We start from the raw sequence: 17689 nt of genomic DNA on the forward strand, positions 1-17689 counted from the left end.
CCTATACTTGTTAAGTAAATCCTCAGATCTTTACTCTAAATATTAGTGTCATTGTATACAACAGTATCACCTTTGGTGCCTTTAAAAGATACCTGCTCTACAGCATTATCTACTTTTGTTCTTAGTATCCATATTCCACCTATCCTTTTCATATAGATTGTTCATCTGTCTATTCCTCTAATATGCATCAACTGGATAATAAGAATATCGGGTTCTTTACTTGATGTCAGTTCCTGGTGTTAGGTAAATAAAACAAATTGTCTAATTGAATGTCAGCTAGTTCAAACTAATGTCTACTGTGCTATTTGTTGGACAAGTATGGAATTAATAATATAATAATAATGGAATTATACGTTAATATTGTGGCACTCCATTGCTAGTTTCTCTTTAATTCTCTCTTTACAAAATGTGGGATGGATTGATCATCTGTGGTTTTAGATGTTTCTTGTAAAAATACATACAAACCATAAATAAAAATACATTGTATTCATTGTTTAGGTTTGTTAGATCCTTTTCTATAGCTAGATTATGTTGTTTTTGATATCTTTTTTGGAAAGTATGGTTTTTCTATACCCATGTCCTTGTCAGCAACCGTTTCCAATATTTATTCATTAATTTCTTTCTGTTTCCATTTATTTTAAAAGGATTGATAGAGGTTGGTGATCTTTATTTAACATTGCATTTGAAAGATGTTACTCTTAACTGTCATTATTGGAAGAATATCTGTTTGTTATTTGGTTTTTAGGAGCATTAGCAACTAAGGCCATATTGCTCCGGGAATATGCGCTGGTCATTCCCTTGCCCTTTCCGCATCCACCATATTTGGTGGTGACGGGCTCGAACCCCAGTCTAATCAAGAAGCGTGTGCTATGCACTGCTGCTCCTTCCCACCTGGCTACGGAGGCACCGGAAGAATATCTGTGATAGATATTAACTATACATTGGGGGGGGGGATTCAGAAAAGGTTTGTATTCATCCAGAAGTAGATAGAAAGCTGGGTGGGTTTTTTTTTTACATGTTGCTGAATGAACTGTCACAATTGAATCAAGTGGAATACAGATCAAAGGTTCAGTTCCTCTTTCTGCAAGGGAAAGATGCCCAAAACAATCAATGAAGCAACTGCTGTAAGAGAAGAGTATTACAAAAATTGAGGCATTAAACCTGGAAGATCTCCATATTAGCATGAAAGAATTAGCTGCAGAGTTCCAGACTAGTGGTCTGTGGAGGACATCATCCAGCAACATTTGCATATGAGTAGTGTCTACTAGATGGGTTTCCAGACTTCTGACCCCTTACCAGAAGAAAAGGGCACATCCTGTCTTTTCCTCCTTTATTGACATTTCATGTTGTCAAAGGTTTCAGTTTTTCCTGATATGCCAGGAAAAACTGAAATATTGCCACATCCTGTTTATTCCCCCAACCTTGTACCCTCTAGTTAAAACTAGCCTGTGGAAGTATATTGAGAGGAGGCAAAAAAGTGTCATTTTGTCTGGTGACTATGTTGAAAAGGTGCAATACATTATATTTTGTTTCAACACCTTTTTATCACAACTACTTCTGGTTGAATACAAATATTTTATGAAACCCCACCCTTTGGAGAATAGGATAACATTTAGCCATTTCACTGTGACGCTCCACCTTCAATTAGTTTTCAACACTTCTTTGAGACCTGCACAACAGGGTCAAGCATATGAACTTCTATCTTTAATCTTCAGTTCATATTTTTTGTATGTAAATAGAGGTATTTACCTTTTGTACAGGGGTGAGTCAATTGGAAACAGAACTTACTTTCTTAATAATTAGAGATGTACTATTTTTCAAATTAATTTGCAATCTGTTTAGACACCTTTCTACAATTTTTTTTTATATTATGATTGTCAGAACCTAGGTTGCCGCTGGCTCCATTATACAAATATAACAGTCTCCTTCGTGTTGTGTGCTGGAATCAAGACCTTGCCAGGTAGCTTTTATTACAGCATTGCAAGGCAGCAGGTCTAGGTAAAATGCTACTCTAGGTAGCATTTCCCTTCACCCTCCCCCCACCTGCGTGAATGCTTTTACTTTTTCACACCACATGGGGCCTCATTGTTCCTTAACAAATGACCACCTTCAATCTCAACAAATCCATGTCTCTAGGGGATAAATATTAACCCTTTTCTTTTCCTCACCTTGACAGATAAATTAACCTATCATTTCTCTTGAACTTTTTTTGGCCAGCTGATGATAGAGGTTTCCCTGTTTACTGCATTACTTTGCTTTTTGTTCATAGTGCATGCCTGCCCACAGAAATCCAAGAAAGCATTCCTTTTGGTTTCATAACAGATGTGCTGCTAATTTGGCCCTGTTTACAATTGTTTCTGGTATCCACTTTGTTCAAGATCTTTATGTATTACACCTTGTCTTGGATGATGGCAAATTTCCACCCTGTAATAAAAAACTGGATTGCCTGCAGCGATAAATTACATGCTTGAATCGCTACAGCTGTGCTGCTGTCCATCATGGTGCAATGTATATAGAATTGCACTACCTACTCCATTTTAACTGGAGTAGGTAGTGCAATTCCAGGCCAGAGTAGGATCTAATTTGTTTTCATTTGAATTGTTTTCATATATATTAATGTCTCATATTCTTTAAGAAGTCAAAAATAAATTATGTTTATCATCATATTTAGTGAAAGACTAATGATTTCCTTCTGAATTTATTTTAGGTAACACCAAACAGTAGAACACCTACAAAGGACACTGGATTTGTATCCAAAGCAATGGAATTGATTTTTAATTGGTAATCCATAGTGACAGATAGGATATATCAAATTCAATCATGAAATTATATGCTTACTACTAATGGAGGAGAAAGATTACTGTAATATGATGTAGCTGGTAAAAAAAAAAAAAAAAAAAAAGGAAATTTCTGATGATTGTTTTAATTCATTTTAACTTCCGCTACACTATGTGTAGGTGTATGTAGCTTGATGTCTTCTTTATTTTTCATAATAAAATATTGTGAAAATACTTTACTAGTTGAATTTGGTTTTCATAAGAACTTGCTTTTTTTTTTTTTTTTTGTTTCCCAGATATGTTGAATAAAACTCCGTTCATTCTTGGAAAAATGCCACAGCAGACCCACTAGAAAATAAAGCACAAGATTTCAGTTCATTTATATCAGATAGCCAACATAGTTTACATTGTGAGGAAGAATGCATACTAAAAATGAAACACAAATACCCTTAACCCTCTACATCCCAGTGTGCTTTTATTACACAGTAAACTCTTGTTAAAATAATCCCACTAATATCAATTTTTTAAGGGCCCCAGATATAACCTTCCCTCGTCTTGGTAACAACTCAATTTTAGGAATTTTTTAGTTGTGCAGTTTATTTCATAGAAATCATTCCCAGTTTTGAAAGTAGAAGGCTGCTCTTTACTACTCTGTATCTACCCATCCATTGTTGCAGTGACATATCTCTGCAGCTGTTTTAAATTCAATGTTATTCAACTGCTTTCCTTGCTGATAACACCAGTTGTCTTTTTGTGTGTATACATATACACTCAGTGATCACTAAATTATGACCGCCACATCCATAATGGACTATGTTGCATAGTTCAAAACATAAAATGTCAAACAGCTTCGTAGCTAAAGCAGTGGTAATCAGGTTGGACCCCTATTGGGACCCACACTTAGCCCTGTGGAGGCAGACCAGGAACACCAGTATTTTCAGTAAGTACTCTGGCAGGCCCTGCCACCTAGTTTCCTGAGATTTCAGTGGCTAGGACCTAAAAAGAATGCAGTAGGATTGAGCGCTGAATGGGTTAGAAGCTGAGAGGAATACTTGTACAATGGAATTTGAAAGTTTTAAATTTAGACCCTCAACATACTTCAGGTATAGGTATGTTGAGGGTCAGACGGCTCCAGGGATTTTTCCCATCTCCGCCTATGTTCTATGTATCGAGTGACAGTACCCTGTCTATGCCAGAGGTTTAAAAATAATGTAGTTTGTTGTGCCCATTGTTCTGTTGGCCACCAGGCCCCTAGTGAGACCCGGCATTACTTTACCTAGCGACGGGGACACCAGGCTACCAAGAGACTAATTATACTCTGGAAAGTCCTGCCATTTACTTTCCTGGGATTTTGGTGGCTAGGATCTAAAATAAAGTTTGCAGCAAACACGGTTGATTTCAGTAAAACTGCATTTAGAAAGTGCTGCATGTGGTTTTATGTTGAAAGAACTATTTCTAGAGAGCTTAAAAGGTTGGGAAAAATTTAATGTGATTTAAATTTAGATATGAGGCAGTTACTGTACAAGAGTGTTGGGGGATGAAGACTGGGGGTTTAAATAGGAAGAAGAGGAGTCAGATAGGAAGGTGACCTCCATTTTCAGCGGGGCATGCCCATGCCAGAGTGAAAATATGGGGAGGGGAGAAGAGAGAAAAAAACTTCCCCCTCCCCAGGAAATAGGAAAAAAACAGGTCCGCACAAGAGTGCGGTTTTGGGTCACCAATAGGCCATATTACCTATTGTATCTCCGCTGTAATCCAAATGGTGGTGTCAGGTCCAGTGGTGTCACCACTGACTCAACAAACATGGTCTTTTCCTGGCAAGCCAGGGTCTGGGGTTCTGTAATTTTTATTATTGGGCCTTTGTCATGCAGTGAATTGGAGTTTTCTTCTGTTTTATTTCAGGAATGGGAATTTTGGATTGGTGTTCAAACTGGGTATCACAGAGTGAGTGCTGTGGAATAGCTTCATACATTATGGTAAGTTTTATTTGTGTGTCACATTCTTGTTTGACCTTCTGCAGTCCTAGTCAGGTTTTCTGTGGTGTATTGCTATCATTGTTTCCCTTCTGGAAAATAGATCCTGGGCATATTGACTAAGTGCCTTGTAGTCCTCTTTAGTGTCTAAGAGTGGGTTCTTGGTTGTCTGGTATATATTGGATTGCCGTTATTAGTCGTAGGTTGTCATACATATTGCAGTCAAACATTGTCTCTGGGTTGCCACAGGGACAGTTCGCGTTATTTATGATGCCAATTTGGTGAGGCTTAGCTTTAATCGGGCCGTGTCCTGTAAGAAGGAAGGTGATATTCCGACCGGGGTGAAACCACACTGGCATAAAGCTTGGTGACAGTGGGGAGGAATCTTCTAGTCACTGCACCTTTTTCTGTGTCACTCCATCTCCTCTGCCAAATCTGGATGAGGTGATTGGTGATTCTTCTCACAGTTGCGGTCAGTGATGTCTGCAGTGAGGTCATCAGGTGCTTCAATATCAGAAATCACGTCTTGTCAGTTGCTCACATCCCACTAGGGCTGTGAACAACTGCCAAATGGATCAACCACATCCCACCGACAGAACTGTAAAGGATTATGCAAGATGTTCATTGTGATCAAAAGGTGCAGCACATTGTATGGGCTGTGCCTTTTTTCATAATAAAATATTAAAGATATTTTACTAGTTGGATTTGGTCTTTACTAAGAACTTGCATTCTTGTTTTTTTTTCTCTACATTGCAATACAATATGGGGAATGCAAGAAGTCCCAAATGACAATGTGCTGCACACTTAGCCACATGGGGTTCCACAGCAGACAATCTCTCATTCATTTCCAGTACCACACTGGAGGACTGGAAATGAGTGTGCTGGGTAGATGAGTCTAAATACCTGGTGCAACATGTTGCAGATGCTTTCATGTGTGGTGCAGGCAACACAAGTACATGGACCCATTGTGCCCACTATCCAGGCAGGTGGTGGTTGCTTAATATGGGGCATATTTTGCAGGCAAGGATAAGGACCCCTGGTGAATATGGAACAAAGTTTCACTGGTGAGGTTTATGTGTTTCTTGTTCTCATTTGTGGTCTCCAGGGGCCCCCATACGTTGGTGTATTGTCTGTACTAGGCAAATGCCAAAGCCAGCCGTGTAAGTGTTGTGTTGAGTGCCGGCACCTGGCGACTTTGCAGCCAGTTGGCAGCAGACATCACGTCAGCTGCCTCCTGGCACCCAACCTCAGCCACGTGGAGGCACACTACAAACTATCCAGGATGGGTCTTGCACTGGACTTTCCAAAAAATTCTGGATTGGTCCAAAAGAAACATTGAACAGAAGAGGAAATAGTTGAAGAGTGGGAGGAAATGGGGGGGGGAGTAGACAGAAGGTAAGGGAAGAAAGGAGGAGACATCCCCAAGAAAAGTAGAAGTTATAAGATCAATGAAGGAAAGTAAAAGCTTCCTGTCTGGACAGTGGCAGTCCTGCCTCAGGCTACCAAGGCTAGCTGGCCCCTAGGAGGGTTGTCTATCCCCCCCCCCCTCTGAGCCATGCATCAGAGTCAGCAAAGATCCCAACCCAGTTGGTTTGCTGGGTAAGCAGGGGAGAACAGTTCATGAGTTCCCACCTGTGGAGGTAGGGGTCAGCAGTTGACAAGTCCGGATGAGATGAAGTGGATCAATTGTCCAGTCCTCTGAGCAGTCAGTCCGGGTGAAGTCTCAGGTCAGTATCTTCGTAGATCAGTATTTCTCATGGAGTCTGCCGGTTGGTAAACACAATTAATATGGGTATCAAATTTTGTCAGATGTAATCCAGTCCAGGTGGGTCTCTTCAGATAGTGTTTGTCACATCTGTGTAGAGAAGGCAGGGATATCCTCTGTAAAGACAGAATATCCAGAATTCATTCAGGGTTATGTGGTGTTGTTTGGCATCAGATGACTTTGTTGACATAGTGTAAGAAAGCATTGTAGTTTTCCCTGGAATCTAACAGAGGGTGCCTCTTGAAGTGAATAAACTTCAGTTAGCAACTGAAGTGGTTGCCAAAGATTGGCATAGTGTGGACATTCTAGTAGTATGTGCTCTGCCGTTTCCTAGGAGCACAGGTGCAATAGAGCGTTTCAGAGAGGTGGAAGCTGTGCAGCTTGGCATTCAGGCTACAGTGTCCAGTGAGGATATGCATCGTACATAGTCCTGGGTTGAACCAGGAAAGGAACTTTTTATTAAGTTCCCTGACTGAAGGTATGAAGTGGAATGTTTTATTTACATTTATCAAGTAAGCTGTTCCAGTTCTGCTGCCAAATTTGGACAAACTGGGCATGAATCCTCCTCATTTCAGTTACCAGGGCGAAAGTCAGGTCCAAAGAGACTCCATTTATTTCTGCCGCAGTGGAGACAGTTCTGCAGGCACTGGACACTGTTGGGAGGATTATCCTCTGAGCTTGAGTTAAGTCTTTTCTGGATACTTGTTCTCAATGCAGTGTCCCCATGTGTCAGCACAAAAGGTAGAGTGTTGGGTTTAAGACCCCCAGTCTCTCCATGTGACTCTAGTCATCTTCCCAGTTATATACTTGATTTTTTTCTTTGAGGAAGTTGCAATGTGGTATGAGAGTTGTTGTCATCCAGTACTACTCCTAGGTATTTGTATGTTCTTGTGTATTTGATGTCTGTACTTTAGTGTTGGTGGTTGCTGGGTGTTCATTCTACCTTTGATTAGCATTTGTCAGATCTTGATGGCAGAGACTGTTAGTTTGTTTACTTCACACCACGTTGAAAGATCATCCAAGATGCTGATGGCAGCAGTCTCAAGTTGAAATCTAGTTTCCATATACTACATTGGGAAGATCAGCAGTATATGCCAGCTTGACAGTATTGTTGTTGTGGGTTCTTTTCAGCCATTTATCAAAAACAGCATTCCTGCAAGAGAGGCCCTAGAACAGACCCTGAGGACATCCTCATGAGTGGGTGGTTCTCACAATGAGGCTTCTGTTGTGAGGTAACTGGACATGAGTAGGTATATGGGTTTGGACACCTCTGCCTCCCTGAACCTCTTCAAGACACTTTGCCACCAAAGGGTGTCAAAGGCCCCTTTGAAATCCACAAAGAGGCTGATGGCATATTTCATATCTGTGTTTCTTGCAGTAAGTAGAGCATGAATTGCATCCTCCACACAATAACCCTTTTTGAAGCCAAATTGCTGGGAGTACTGCAAATCCTTTGCCAGGTAGGTTGCAGAGAATCTCTGAGCCAATAAGTTTTCTAGTATTTTGCAGGGAACAGAGTAGGGCGATTCGACTCTGGTTGATCCTTTGGTTTCTTTCTTAAGCAGAATTTTAAGATGAGCACACTTCCAGATGATGGGGAAGACTCCGTCACGCAGGGGTGGCGCCTCCGTAGCCAGGTGGGAAGGAGCAGCAGTGCGTAGCACACGCTTCTTGATTAGACCGGGGTTCGAGCCCATAACCACCAAATACGGAGGATGTGGAAAGATCAGGGAATGACCACCGCATATCCCGGAGCAATATGGCCTTAGTTGCCAATGCTCCTAAAAAAAAAACCAAAACCAAATTTGTCACACAGGCAAGGGTTGAAAAGGTTTTGCAATATAGCTGGAGAGGACTTGGCAGTTCTCTCCAGCTATGCTGCAAAACCTTTCAAAGTTTTCAGTCCCCGTGGGTTTGAGTTACAGTTCCTCTCAACAAGCCTTTCCCAGGCAGAATGCTTTTCATGGTAGATGGTTCTGTGATATATTCTTCTGTTTTCTTTGTAGATTTCATTTAATCTATTGACTTCATGAGTTGTTCCTTCTGGACGTTTCTTCTAGATGTTCTCCTCAATCTTCACTGCATAGTAAATGTTTCTGTCCACCAAGGAATATGATTGGGTTGTCTCTTTCATCTAGGGAAGCATTGTAGGTCTCAAGTATCAGTTTTTGTATTTCCAGTGCCTGGGTTTCTGCTGGAAGTGCTAGTAGTCTAGTCTGTTGCTCGGCTGTAATGACCTGTATGTGCTGTGCAAACATATCCCATTTGGCCTTTTTAATGATGTACCAGGTGAAATCTTGAGAGGAAGGCCTTCCGTCGGGATGTTCAGGATCTATAGTAAAAGTGGTGGGATTGTGGTCACTGCCGCACCACAAAGTATGTATCTGCCATTCAGTGATCCTATTTTGGAGAATAGCATTAGCTATAGTTACATCAATATATGATTGACCTTGTGAGGTGATACAGATTGGTGGGTGTCGATTATCTTCAGACCATACAATTAATTCCTCCAGAAGTTCACCTTTGGAGTCGGTTCTTGGACTGTTCCACATCGTGCAGTTTGCATTAGCATCTGCTGCCACCAGGATACTTTTACCATTAAGGCTTTGAATGGCTTCATCTAGTTGTGCTAGAAAAGGCTGCATCACTTGATTGTATCTGCTGCATTGCATATATGTGGACACAGTTTGTACTTGTCTGAATAGTCCTATGCAGGCAAGGCAGTGTGGGTGCTACATAGCCTGGTAATATGAGTAACAGTGAGGGCAAGGTTTGCAATGACAGCCCAACGTCTGACAACAGCATTACTACTCTGGCCTTCCGTGATGGTAGTAGACTGAACCACTCTACGTCAGCCTGGAAGCCCCTTAATAATACCTTTGTATGAGTATGGTTCCTGCAGAAAGAGGACGTGGATTTTCTTGTCAACATTTTGGAGACCTGATTCATTACTGATAAGGACCTTTAATGCTGTTGGCTCCTGATAGTGGTGGTGGTAGCATGTAATGCAAGAAAGCAAGTGTATGAGCTTATTTAGCATCAGCAAAAAAAAAAAAAAAAAATCACACCATTCCCTCCAAATGCATGTCCAGTTCCTCCTTAAATTTATTTAACCTATCAACTTCCACGACAGATGGAAGTTTGTTCCAGCAATTAACCACCTGCTGGCTGAAGGCAAATTTTCGCACATCTATTCTACATCTGTCTCTTCTTAATTTGAATTTATGCCCCCTTAGGTTCGTAATCTGAACAAGTGGAAGGATCCCATCAGAATTCAGCGTGCTCAACCCATTCAAGGCCTTACACACCTCAATCAGATCACCGTGCAGGTGCCTAGTCTCCAGCCACTGCAATTTACAGAACTTAAGCATCTCTTGGTAAGAGGATCCCTTCATTCCCCTCACCAATCTTGTTGCCCTTCTCTGTACACGCTCAAGCAAATCTACATCCTTCCTAAAATGAGGCCTCCAGATCTGTATGCAGTACCCAAGGCGTGGCCTGACCATTGCCTTATACAGAGGGACAATCACCTTTTCCCTGCTAGCAAAATTCCTATATATCATTGACAAAACCCCATGACTGGCCTGTCTGCATTGCTCAGCAAACTTCATATCTGACTGCACAATTACTCCCAGGTCTTTTTTCATTTTCTACAACCTTAAGTATAGTACCACACAGCTGGTACGTTTCTCTGGGGTTACTTTCCCATATACATTACTTTGCATTTGTGAAGGTTAAACTTCAGTTGCCACTTCTTCGCCCATCTGCCCAAATTATCTAGATCCTGTTGCAGTAGCACACTGCCATTACTATCATTAACGACCCTGCCAACCTTTGTATCATCTGCAAACTTCGACACTAAGCCTGATATACCTTCAATATCATTGATAAATATACAAAACAGAGGACCCAACACCGAACCCTGTGGGACTTCACTAATAACATTAGTCCACGAAGAGCAGCACCCATTAATTACCACCCTCTGTTTTCTCCCACTCAACCATCCTTTTATCCCTTGTAGCAACTTACCCTTAATACCATTTTGCTCCAATTTGTACAATAGTCTTCCATGCGCAACAGTGTCAAAAGCTTTCCTGAAATCCAAATATATGATATCAAAATTATTTTTTGCATCCAGTTCCTTTGTAACCATATAATATCCTATCAAATTTGTCAGACAACACTTTCCCTTAACAAATCCATGCTGTGTCTGAATTATTGCTGCAGTCTTGTCCAGATGATCGTGTAATGCATCTTTAACCAGTGACTCCATTATTTTACCCAGAACAGAAGTTAAACTAACTGGTCTGTAATTAATCGTGTCATCCTTCGATCCCCTTTGTGAATTGGGGATACATTTCACATCTCCAGTCCATGGGGATCTCCTCTGACTCCAAGGATGCTCTCATAATTATGGCTAATGGTTTGCCTAGTTGCCTTGCTGCCTCCTTTAATATAACTGGATAGATCCCATCCACCCCAGGTGCCTTTCTTATGTTTAATGTCAACAATTTCTCCTCCACTTTGCTCTCAGTTATTACAAAATCATTAAGCACCCTGCTACAATTTGATAACCTGCCATTTTCAAACCTTAACTCCTCATGTGTGAATGTAGATGCAGGATCATCAACAGTCGAACCATCAATATCAAGTGGCCCAATCAGATTCATCCCCTTCCTTTTAGAGTTTATATAGGTAAAGAAATCCTTGCTATTTTTCTTAGCATCTTTTGCCAAAGATTTCTCGTAATCTGTCTTCACCTGCCTAACCTTTGTGATCTGATTACAGACTAGCTTATATCTGCCATAGCCTTCTGAGTCGCTTAATAATTTGTATGCATCCCATGCATTTTTCTTCTCTATTACGAGTCTCATTAGTTCATTAGATAACCATTTAGGCCTAAACCATGAACAATATTTCTTAATAGGTATGAAACTTTTAGTAGCTTCCACGATTAATTCCTTGAATGCTTCCCACTTAGAATTTACTGTTGGTAACATCGTCAGTTTATCCCACTGTACAGAATTTAAAAACTGTCTGAGACCACTGTACTCACCTTTACGGAAGCTAAAACCCTTTCCTTTACCCCTGATGGTAATTAAATCTTTAAGTAATTCCCACATCAGTACACTGTGATCACTGCCACCTAGTGGTTCCTTTATCTGCAAATTCTTAATACACGAATGATCACTGCTGGTAACCAGATCAAGAGTATTACTCTCTTTGGTTGCCCCTCGAACATTTAGGGGTGGTTGAGGGGGAGAAGACAGAGAGTGGTAATCAATGGACACTGCTCATCATGGACTAATGTTATTAGTGGAGTCCCTCAGGGCTCAGTGTTGGGTCCATTATTGTTTTCTGTATTTATAAATGATATTGATGATGGTATATCAAGTTTAATGTCCAAGTTTGCAGACGATACAAAGGTTTGCAGGGTTGTCAAGGACACTACTGACACTATGCTGCTGCAACAGGATCTGGAAAGGTTGAGCAGATGGGCTGAGAGGTGGCAAATGAAGTTTAACATTGACAAATGTAAAGTACTACACATGGGAAACAGCAACCCCAGAGCAATGTATCAACTCTGTGGTACTACACTGACAGTGGTAGAAAATGAAAGGGACTTGGGGGTGGTTGTGCAGGCAGATATGAAGTTCTCTGAGCAGTGCAGACGGGCTGCAAGAGTAGCTCATGGAGTATTGTCAATGATATACAGGAATTTTTCCAGCAGGGATATTATTCCCTTGTATAAGGCAATGGTCAGGCCACACCTAGAGTACTGTATACAGGTCTGGAGGCCTCATTTCAAGAAGGATGTAGAGCTGCTGGAACGAGTACAGAGAAGGGCAACAAGATTAGTGAATGGAACAAAGGGGTGCTCTTACGAAGAAAGGCTTAAGTTTTGCAAATTACAGTGTCTGGAGACTAGGCACCAGCGAGGTGATCTGATAGAGGTGTATAAAGCCTTGAATCGTTTGAGCATGCTCAATGCTGATGGGATTCTTCCTCTAGCTCAGAATAATCACCTGAGAGGGCATAAATTCAAATTGAGTAAAGACAGATGTAGGATAGACATGCGGAAATTTGCCTTTAGCCAGCGGGTGGTTGGTTGGTGGAAAAAACTTCCATCCCTTGTAGTGGAGGTTGATAGCCTAAATAAGTTTAAGGCTCAGCTGGACAGGTATTTTGAACGAACAGAGGGGTGAAGTGGAAGTGGGTTTTTTTTTTTGGCTGATGCTGCATAAGCTTGCTTTTTTGCATCAAATGCCTCTGCTAATGCTAATTTCAACAAATATCTTTCAGCTTCTCAAACTCCAACCTATGCACAGTACTATAGATTCTAGTACCTCTCGTGTTTGGGGTTTTCATAAAAAAAAAAATGCTCATCTGTTCTGTTTCTTTTTAAATATTTATTTGATTTTACGAGTTAAAAAAAAGCTGCTTGCAAATATACATTGATCCGCTAATAAAAGAAAATGCCATGAAAATGGCACTTTGTTTTATTAGCGGAAAATCTTCAGGTGGAATTCAAATAGTTTATAGCCTTGTAGAATTCAAACAGTTTATTTTTGCAGTCTATATACTTATTTGTGAATCATATAATAGGATAGGAAGGGAGGAGGGGTTATGCTATTAGTTAAGAAACACATAAAATCCAAGGAAGTGAAGCCAGTCAACATTGCTGGACAGTGCAGTGTCGAGTCAGTTTGGTGTGACATAAGCATTGGGAGATCAAAATTGAGAGTAGGAGTGTGCTATCGGCCTAATGACTCTGATGAGTATAATAAGAAACTGTACAGGGAAATAGTGGGCCAGTAAATCAGAGTCTTATAATGGGGGATTTTAATTTCCTTGATATTGACTGGAATTTGGGGGCTGGTCACTCACACACTAGCAAGGCTTTTGTGCATTTATTGGATGGTTGTTTTCTACAGCATGTTCAGGAGGCAGCTAGTAATACTTTTCATTATCAGTAGTGATTCTTCATGCATTAAGAATCTGCTGGTAAATGAACCATTAGGTGGCAGTGATCACAGTGTGCTGAAGTGGGATTTACTCAAAGAGGTAAAGGGAAGGGTTATTGCTTTTCTAAAAGTGACTACGATGGTCTGAGACAGTATTTAAATTCTATACAGTGGGAACAACTGAAGATGTTACCAACAGCAAATTCAAAATGGGAAGCATTCAAAGAACTTATCTTGGAAGCTACTAGGCTTTACATACCAACTAAGAAATATATTTAAAGATTTAGGCCTAAATGGATATCAGGTGAACTAATGAGACAATATGTCAGAGAAGAAAAATGTATGGAATACATATAAATTAATGGGTGACATGTAAGCCTATGATAGATATAAGCTGGTCTGTAACCAAGTCGCAAATAGGAAGTTAGGCAGGCAATGGCAGATTACGAGAAATATTTGGCAAGGGATACAAAGAAAAACAGCAAAGAGTTCTTTATTTATGTAAACTCTAGAAGGAAGGGGAAGAATCAAATTGGTCCATTTGATATCGATGGGTCAACTGTTGATGATCCTGCTCAGGTAGCTAACAAACTAAATGAATATTTTGTATCGACATTCACACATGAGAAGTTATTCAACGAGGGGAATGCCAGAGGTGAATTCAACTCTGGTAATAAGCTAGAGAATCTTGTAATAACTGAGAGTAAAGTGGAGGAGAAATTGTTGAAGATAAACACAAGAAAGGCACCTGGGGTGGATGGGATCTATCCAGTTATATTAAAGGAATTAGTGAATGGAACAAAGGGTTCCATTCACTAATTCACCAAATCCATGCTGTAACTTTCATATAACTGCAATCCGGTGAAGGTAATTGTGCAATAATTCATTAAATAGTGATGCCATTCATTTCTCTGCAACAAAAGTCAAGTTTAAAGATCAGTAACTACTTACATCACCCTTTGATCCCATTTGTGAATAAGGAAGACATTTGCTCATTTCCAATTTGTAGGGACCTCCCCTGAAGCCAAGGATACTCTCATAATTATGGCCAAAGGTTTGCTTATCTCTTTTGCTGCTGCTTTAAATATAACTGGAAGAATTCCTTTTTTCTCTTCTACTTTATTCTCATTTATCACAATATCATCTAATCTTATTCATAACCTGGTATACTTGTTATATTCAATCTCTTAAAAAATAATTCATGTAGGAAATCAGACAAAACATTTATTATGGTTTTCAGAAACCTAAACCAGGATGATCAATAATTTATACACCGATGAGCCAAAACATTATGACCACCTATGTAATATGATGTTGATCCTCCATGTGCAGCCAAAACAGCTCGTACCCGGCGCGGCATGGAAGCTACAAGATTTCTAAATGTGTCTTGTGGTATCTGGTACCAGCAGATCCTTTAACTCCTGTAAGGTCGATAATTGAGACGCCGCAGATTGGAATTGCTGTTCCAACACAAACCACAGATGCTCGATGGGATTGATGTCTGTGGAATTTGAGAGGCCAGGGCAATACCTGGAAGGCTTCTTCATTCCACAAACCAGTCTCGAACAAGCTGGGCAGTGTGGCATGGCGCATTATCCTGCTGAAAGACAGTTGCCACAAAAGGGTGTACCTAGTCGGCAATGGTGTTTAGGTGGTAGACGTCAGAGTGTCTGGTGCGTGGGTGACTGGACCCAGGGTATCCCAGCAGAACATCGCCCAAAGCATGACACCGCCACCACCGGCATTGTTTTCGTCCCACAGTGCATCCAGGCGCCATCACTTCCCCAGGTAAATGACGCACGTGTACCCAATTGTGCAACACACAATCCATATTGTGCAACAAGAAACTTGATTCATCGGACCAGACGACCTTCTTCCAATCACTGAAGGTCCAGTTTCAATGCTCGCGTGCCCATTGTAAGCACTGTTGCCGGTGAACCGTGGTTAGCATGGGCACTCAGAGCGGCCTGCGGCTACGCAGCCCCACTTTCAGCAGAGCTCTGTGTATTGTGACACATTACTCCCATCACCAGCATTCCAATTACCGGCGAGTTGCGCCACAATCACCCTTCTGTTGCCACGTACCATCCAGGAGAGCCTTCAAGCACCGATGAGCCATGGTTGTCCAACACCTCCCCAGCAGTTCATGGGTTTTCCTTCCTCAGACCACTTTCGGTAGGTACTAACCACTGCTGACTGTGAGCATCCCACCAGCTGTGCCGTTTCGGATATGCTCTGATCCAGTCGTCTGGCCATTACAATTTGGCCTTTGTCAAACTTGCTTAAGTCCGCTGCCTTTCCCATCTGAAGAACAAGAGTAACACTGATTAACGGAGCTCAGTATCAGGTATTTTATATACCGTGTCCCAACCCGCACATGTGCCGTAGTTCACCTGCAATTTCTTCGATTTGCATAACGACTCACTGGTAAATGTTTTGGCTCATGGGTGCATTTAGTAGGCCAATGTTATTCATCTCTTGACTTCTAGCTTTAACATAAAGGATTCTCTGCTACTTTTCTTTACACTCTTAGCCTCACAATCTATCTGCCTTCACTTGCTTAGTTACTTGATCTATTCAAATTACCCACTTCCACAACAACAACAGATGGAAGTTTGTTCCAACAATCAAACACCCACTGGCTGAAGGCAAGCCACACATTTATCCTGCAACAATCCTTCCTCAATTTGAATTTATGCTCCCTCTGGTGTAGCCCAAGCAAGAGGAAGAATGCCATCAGCAATGAACTTGCCCAATCCATTCAAAGCCTTAAACACCACAATCAAATCACCTCACAGGTACATAGTCTCCAGAAGCTGCAATTTGCAGAACTGAAGCCTGTCTTAGTAAGACCACCCTCTTGTTCCCTCGCACCAAGCTCACTGCCCTTCTCCATATCCATTCCAGCAGCTCTACATCTTTCCTAAAATGAGGCCTCCAGACCTGTATGCAGTACTCAAGATGTGGCCTAATTATTGCATTGTACAATTGGATAATCACCTTATCCCTGCTAGTAAAGTTGCTGTGCATCATTGACAAAACCCCATGAGCTCTCCTGGCAGCTTGTCTGCATTGCTCAGAGAACAGAACTTAATATCTGCATGCACAATTACCCGCAGGTCTTTTTCATTTCTGCATGCTACAAAATACACTGCCATGACATTAATATTCAGACACCTGCATATTTATAAATAACTTTTATTTACAATAAAACTAATGACGTGTACCAAAACCTTTATACCAGTCTCTAGTATAAAGTGAAAACTGGTGAACACTCTTCACCAGTTTTTGGAAGTATCCTCTGATATTTTCTGCTATTCAGTGTTCAAAGCAGCAACCATTTTAGTGTGGATTTTTTTTTTTTTTTTTTTTTTTAGGTGCAGTCTCCTCACATACTTGACGATCCAGTTCACCCCAGAGATTCTCTACAGGATTGAAGTCAGGGCTCTGGGCTGACAGGCCCAACTTTTCAACATGTCCTAAAACTAGTCCATTACAACATGAGTGATATATGGAGCACTGTCTGCTGATACTGGTATATGGACCTTCCCCAATGTGCTGCTATAATGCAGGTAATGCATTAATGTCCAGATGGAGCTGAGCATTCGTGGTTTTGTCCTAAACACCCAAGTCTCCCAGGCCAAAACATGAAAAACAGCTCCAGACCATCGCTCTGCTCTGCAAAACTTCACTGTCAAGACAACACAGTCCAGCAGATAGCTTTCTCTGGGCATTCACATCACCCAGGTACAACCATCAGACTGGTATATCATGTACTGAGACTCACCACTCCAAAGCACAGTTATCCATTGGTCTACAATTCAAGAATCCAGCCTTACACCAAACTAGACAACAACTGGCATTAGTTGATGTGATTAGTAGCTTATGGATGGCAGCACAACCACGGTAATCCATATCCTGCAGCATCCTGTGCACTCTACTTACAGTTTAGTAAACTTACATTCCGAGCAGACAATTATTTGCAGTGCTCCCAGTAACATTGTCAGCTTTAGAGGTTTTCCAGGTTTTGTGACAGTTTCAGCACCAGTCTACCAATTGACTTGGAGATCTTCATAGCTGTTGAAATGTCATGCATAAACTGACTGCTTATGTGGCACCATATTATAATTCTGCAATTAACTCCATCAATCAGGGAATCTTGCATTCACAATCATACTACTGTATCATATCTTCAAAGGCTTATGAACA

General features: G+C 41.1%; 1 protein-coding gene across 1 annotated transcript in view; it reads left to right on the forward strand.

Annotated features, from left to right (window-relative positions):
* Positions 1-2877, forward strand: part of Nup35 (nucleoporin 35) — a 124684-nt gene extending 121807 nt beyond the window's left edge. Inside the window, exon 12 of the mRNA XM_090386127.1 lies at positions 2708-2877. Coding sequence (XP_090242253.1) covers positions 2708-2785 — 78 coding nt within the window. The 3' untranslated portion in view covers positions 2786-2877. The remainder of the gene's footprint in view (positions 1-2707) is intronic.
* Positions 2878-17689: the final 14812 nt, after the last annotated feature.

This window comes from Mastigoproctus giganteus, chromosome 12, assembly GCF_048544385.1.
Source record: "Mastigoproctus giganteus isolate SK-2022 chromosome 12, ASM4854438v1, whole genome shotgun sequence".
NCBI lineage: Eukaryota > Metazoa > Arthropoda > Arachnida > Uropygi > Thelyphonidae > Mastigoproctus > Mastigoproctus giganteus.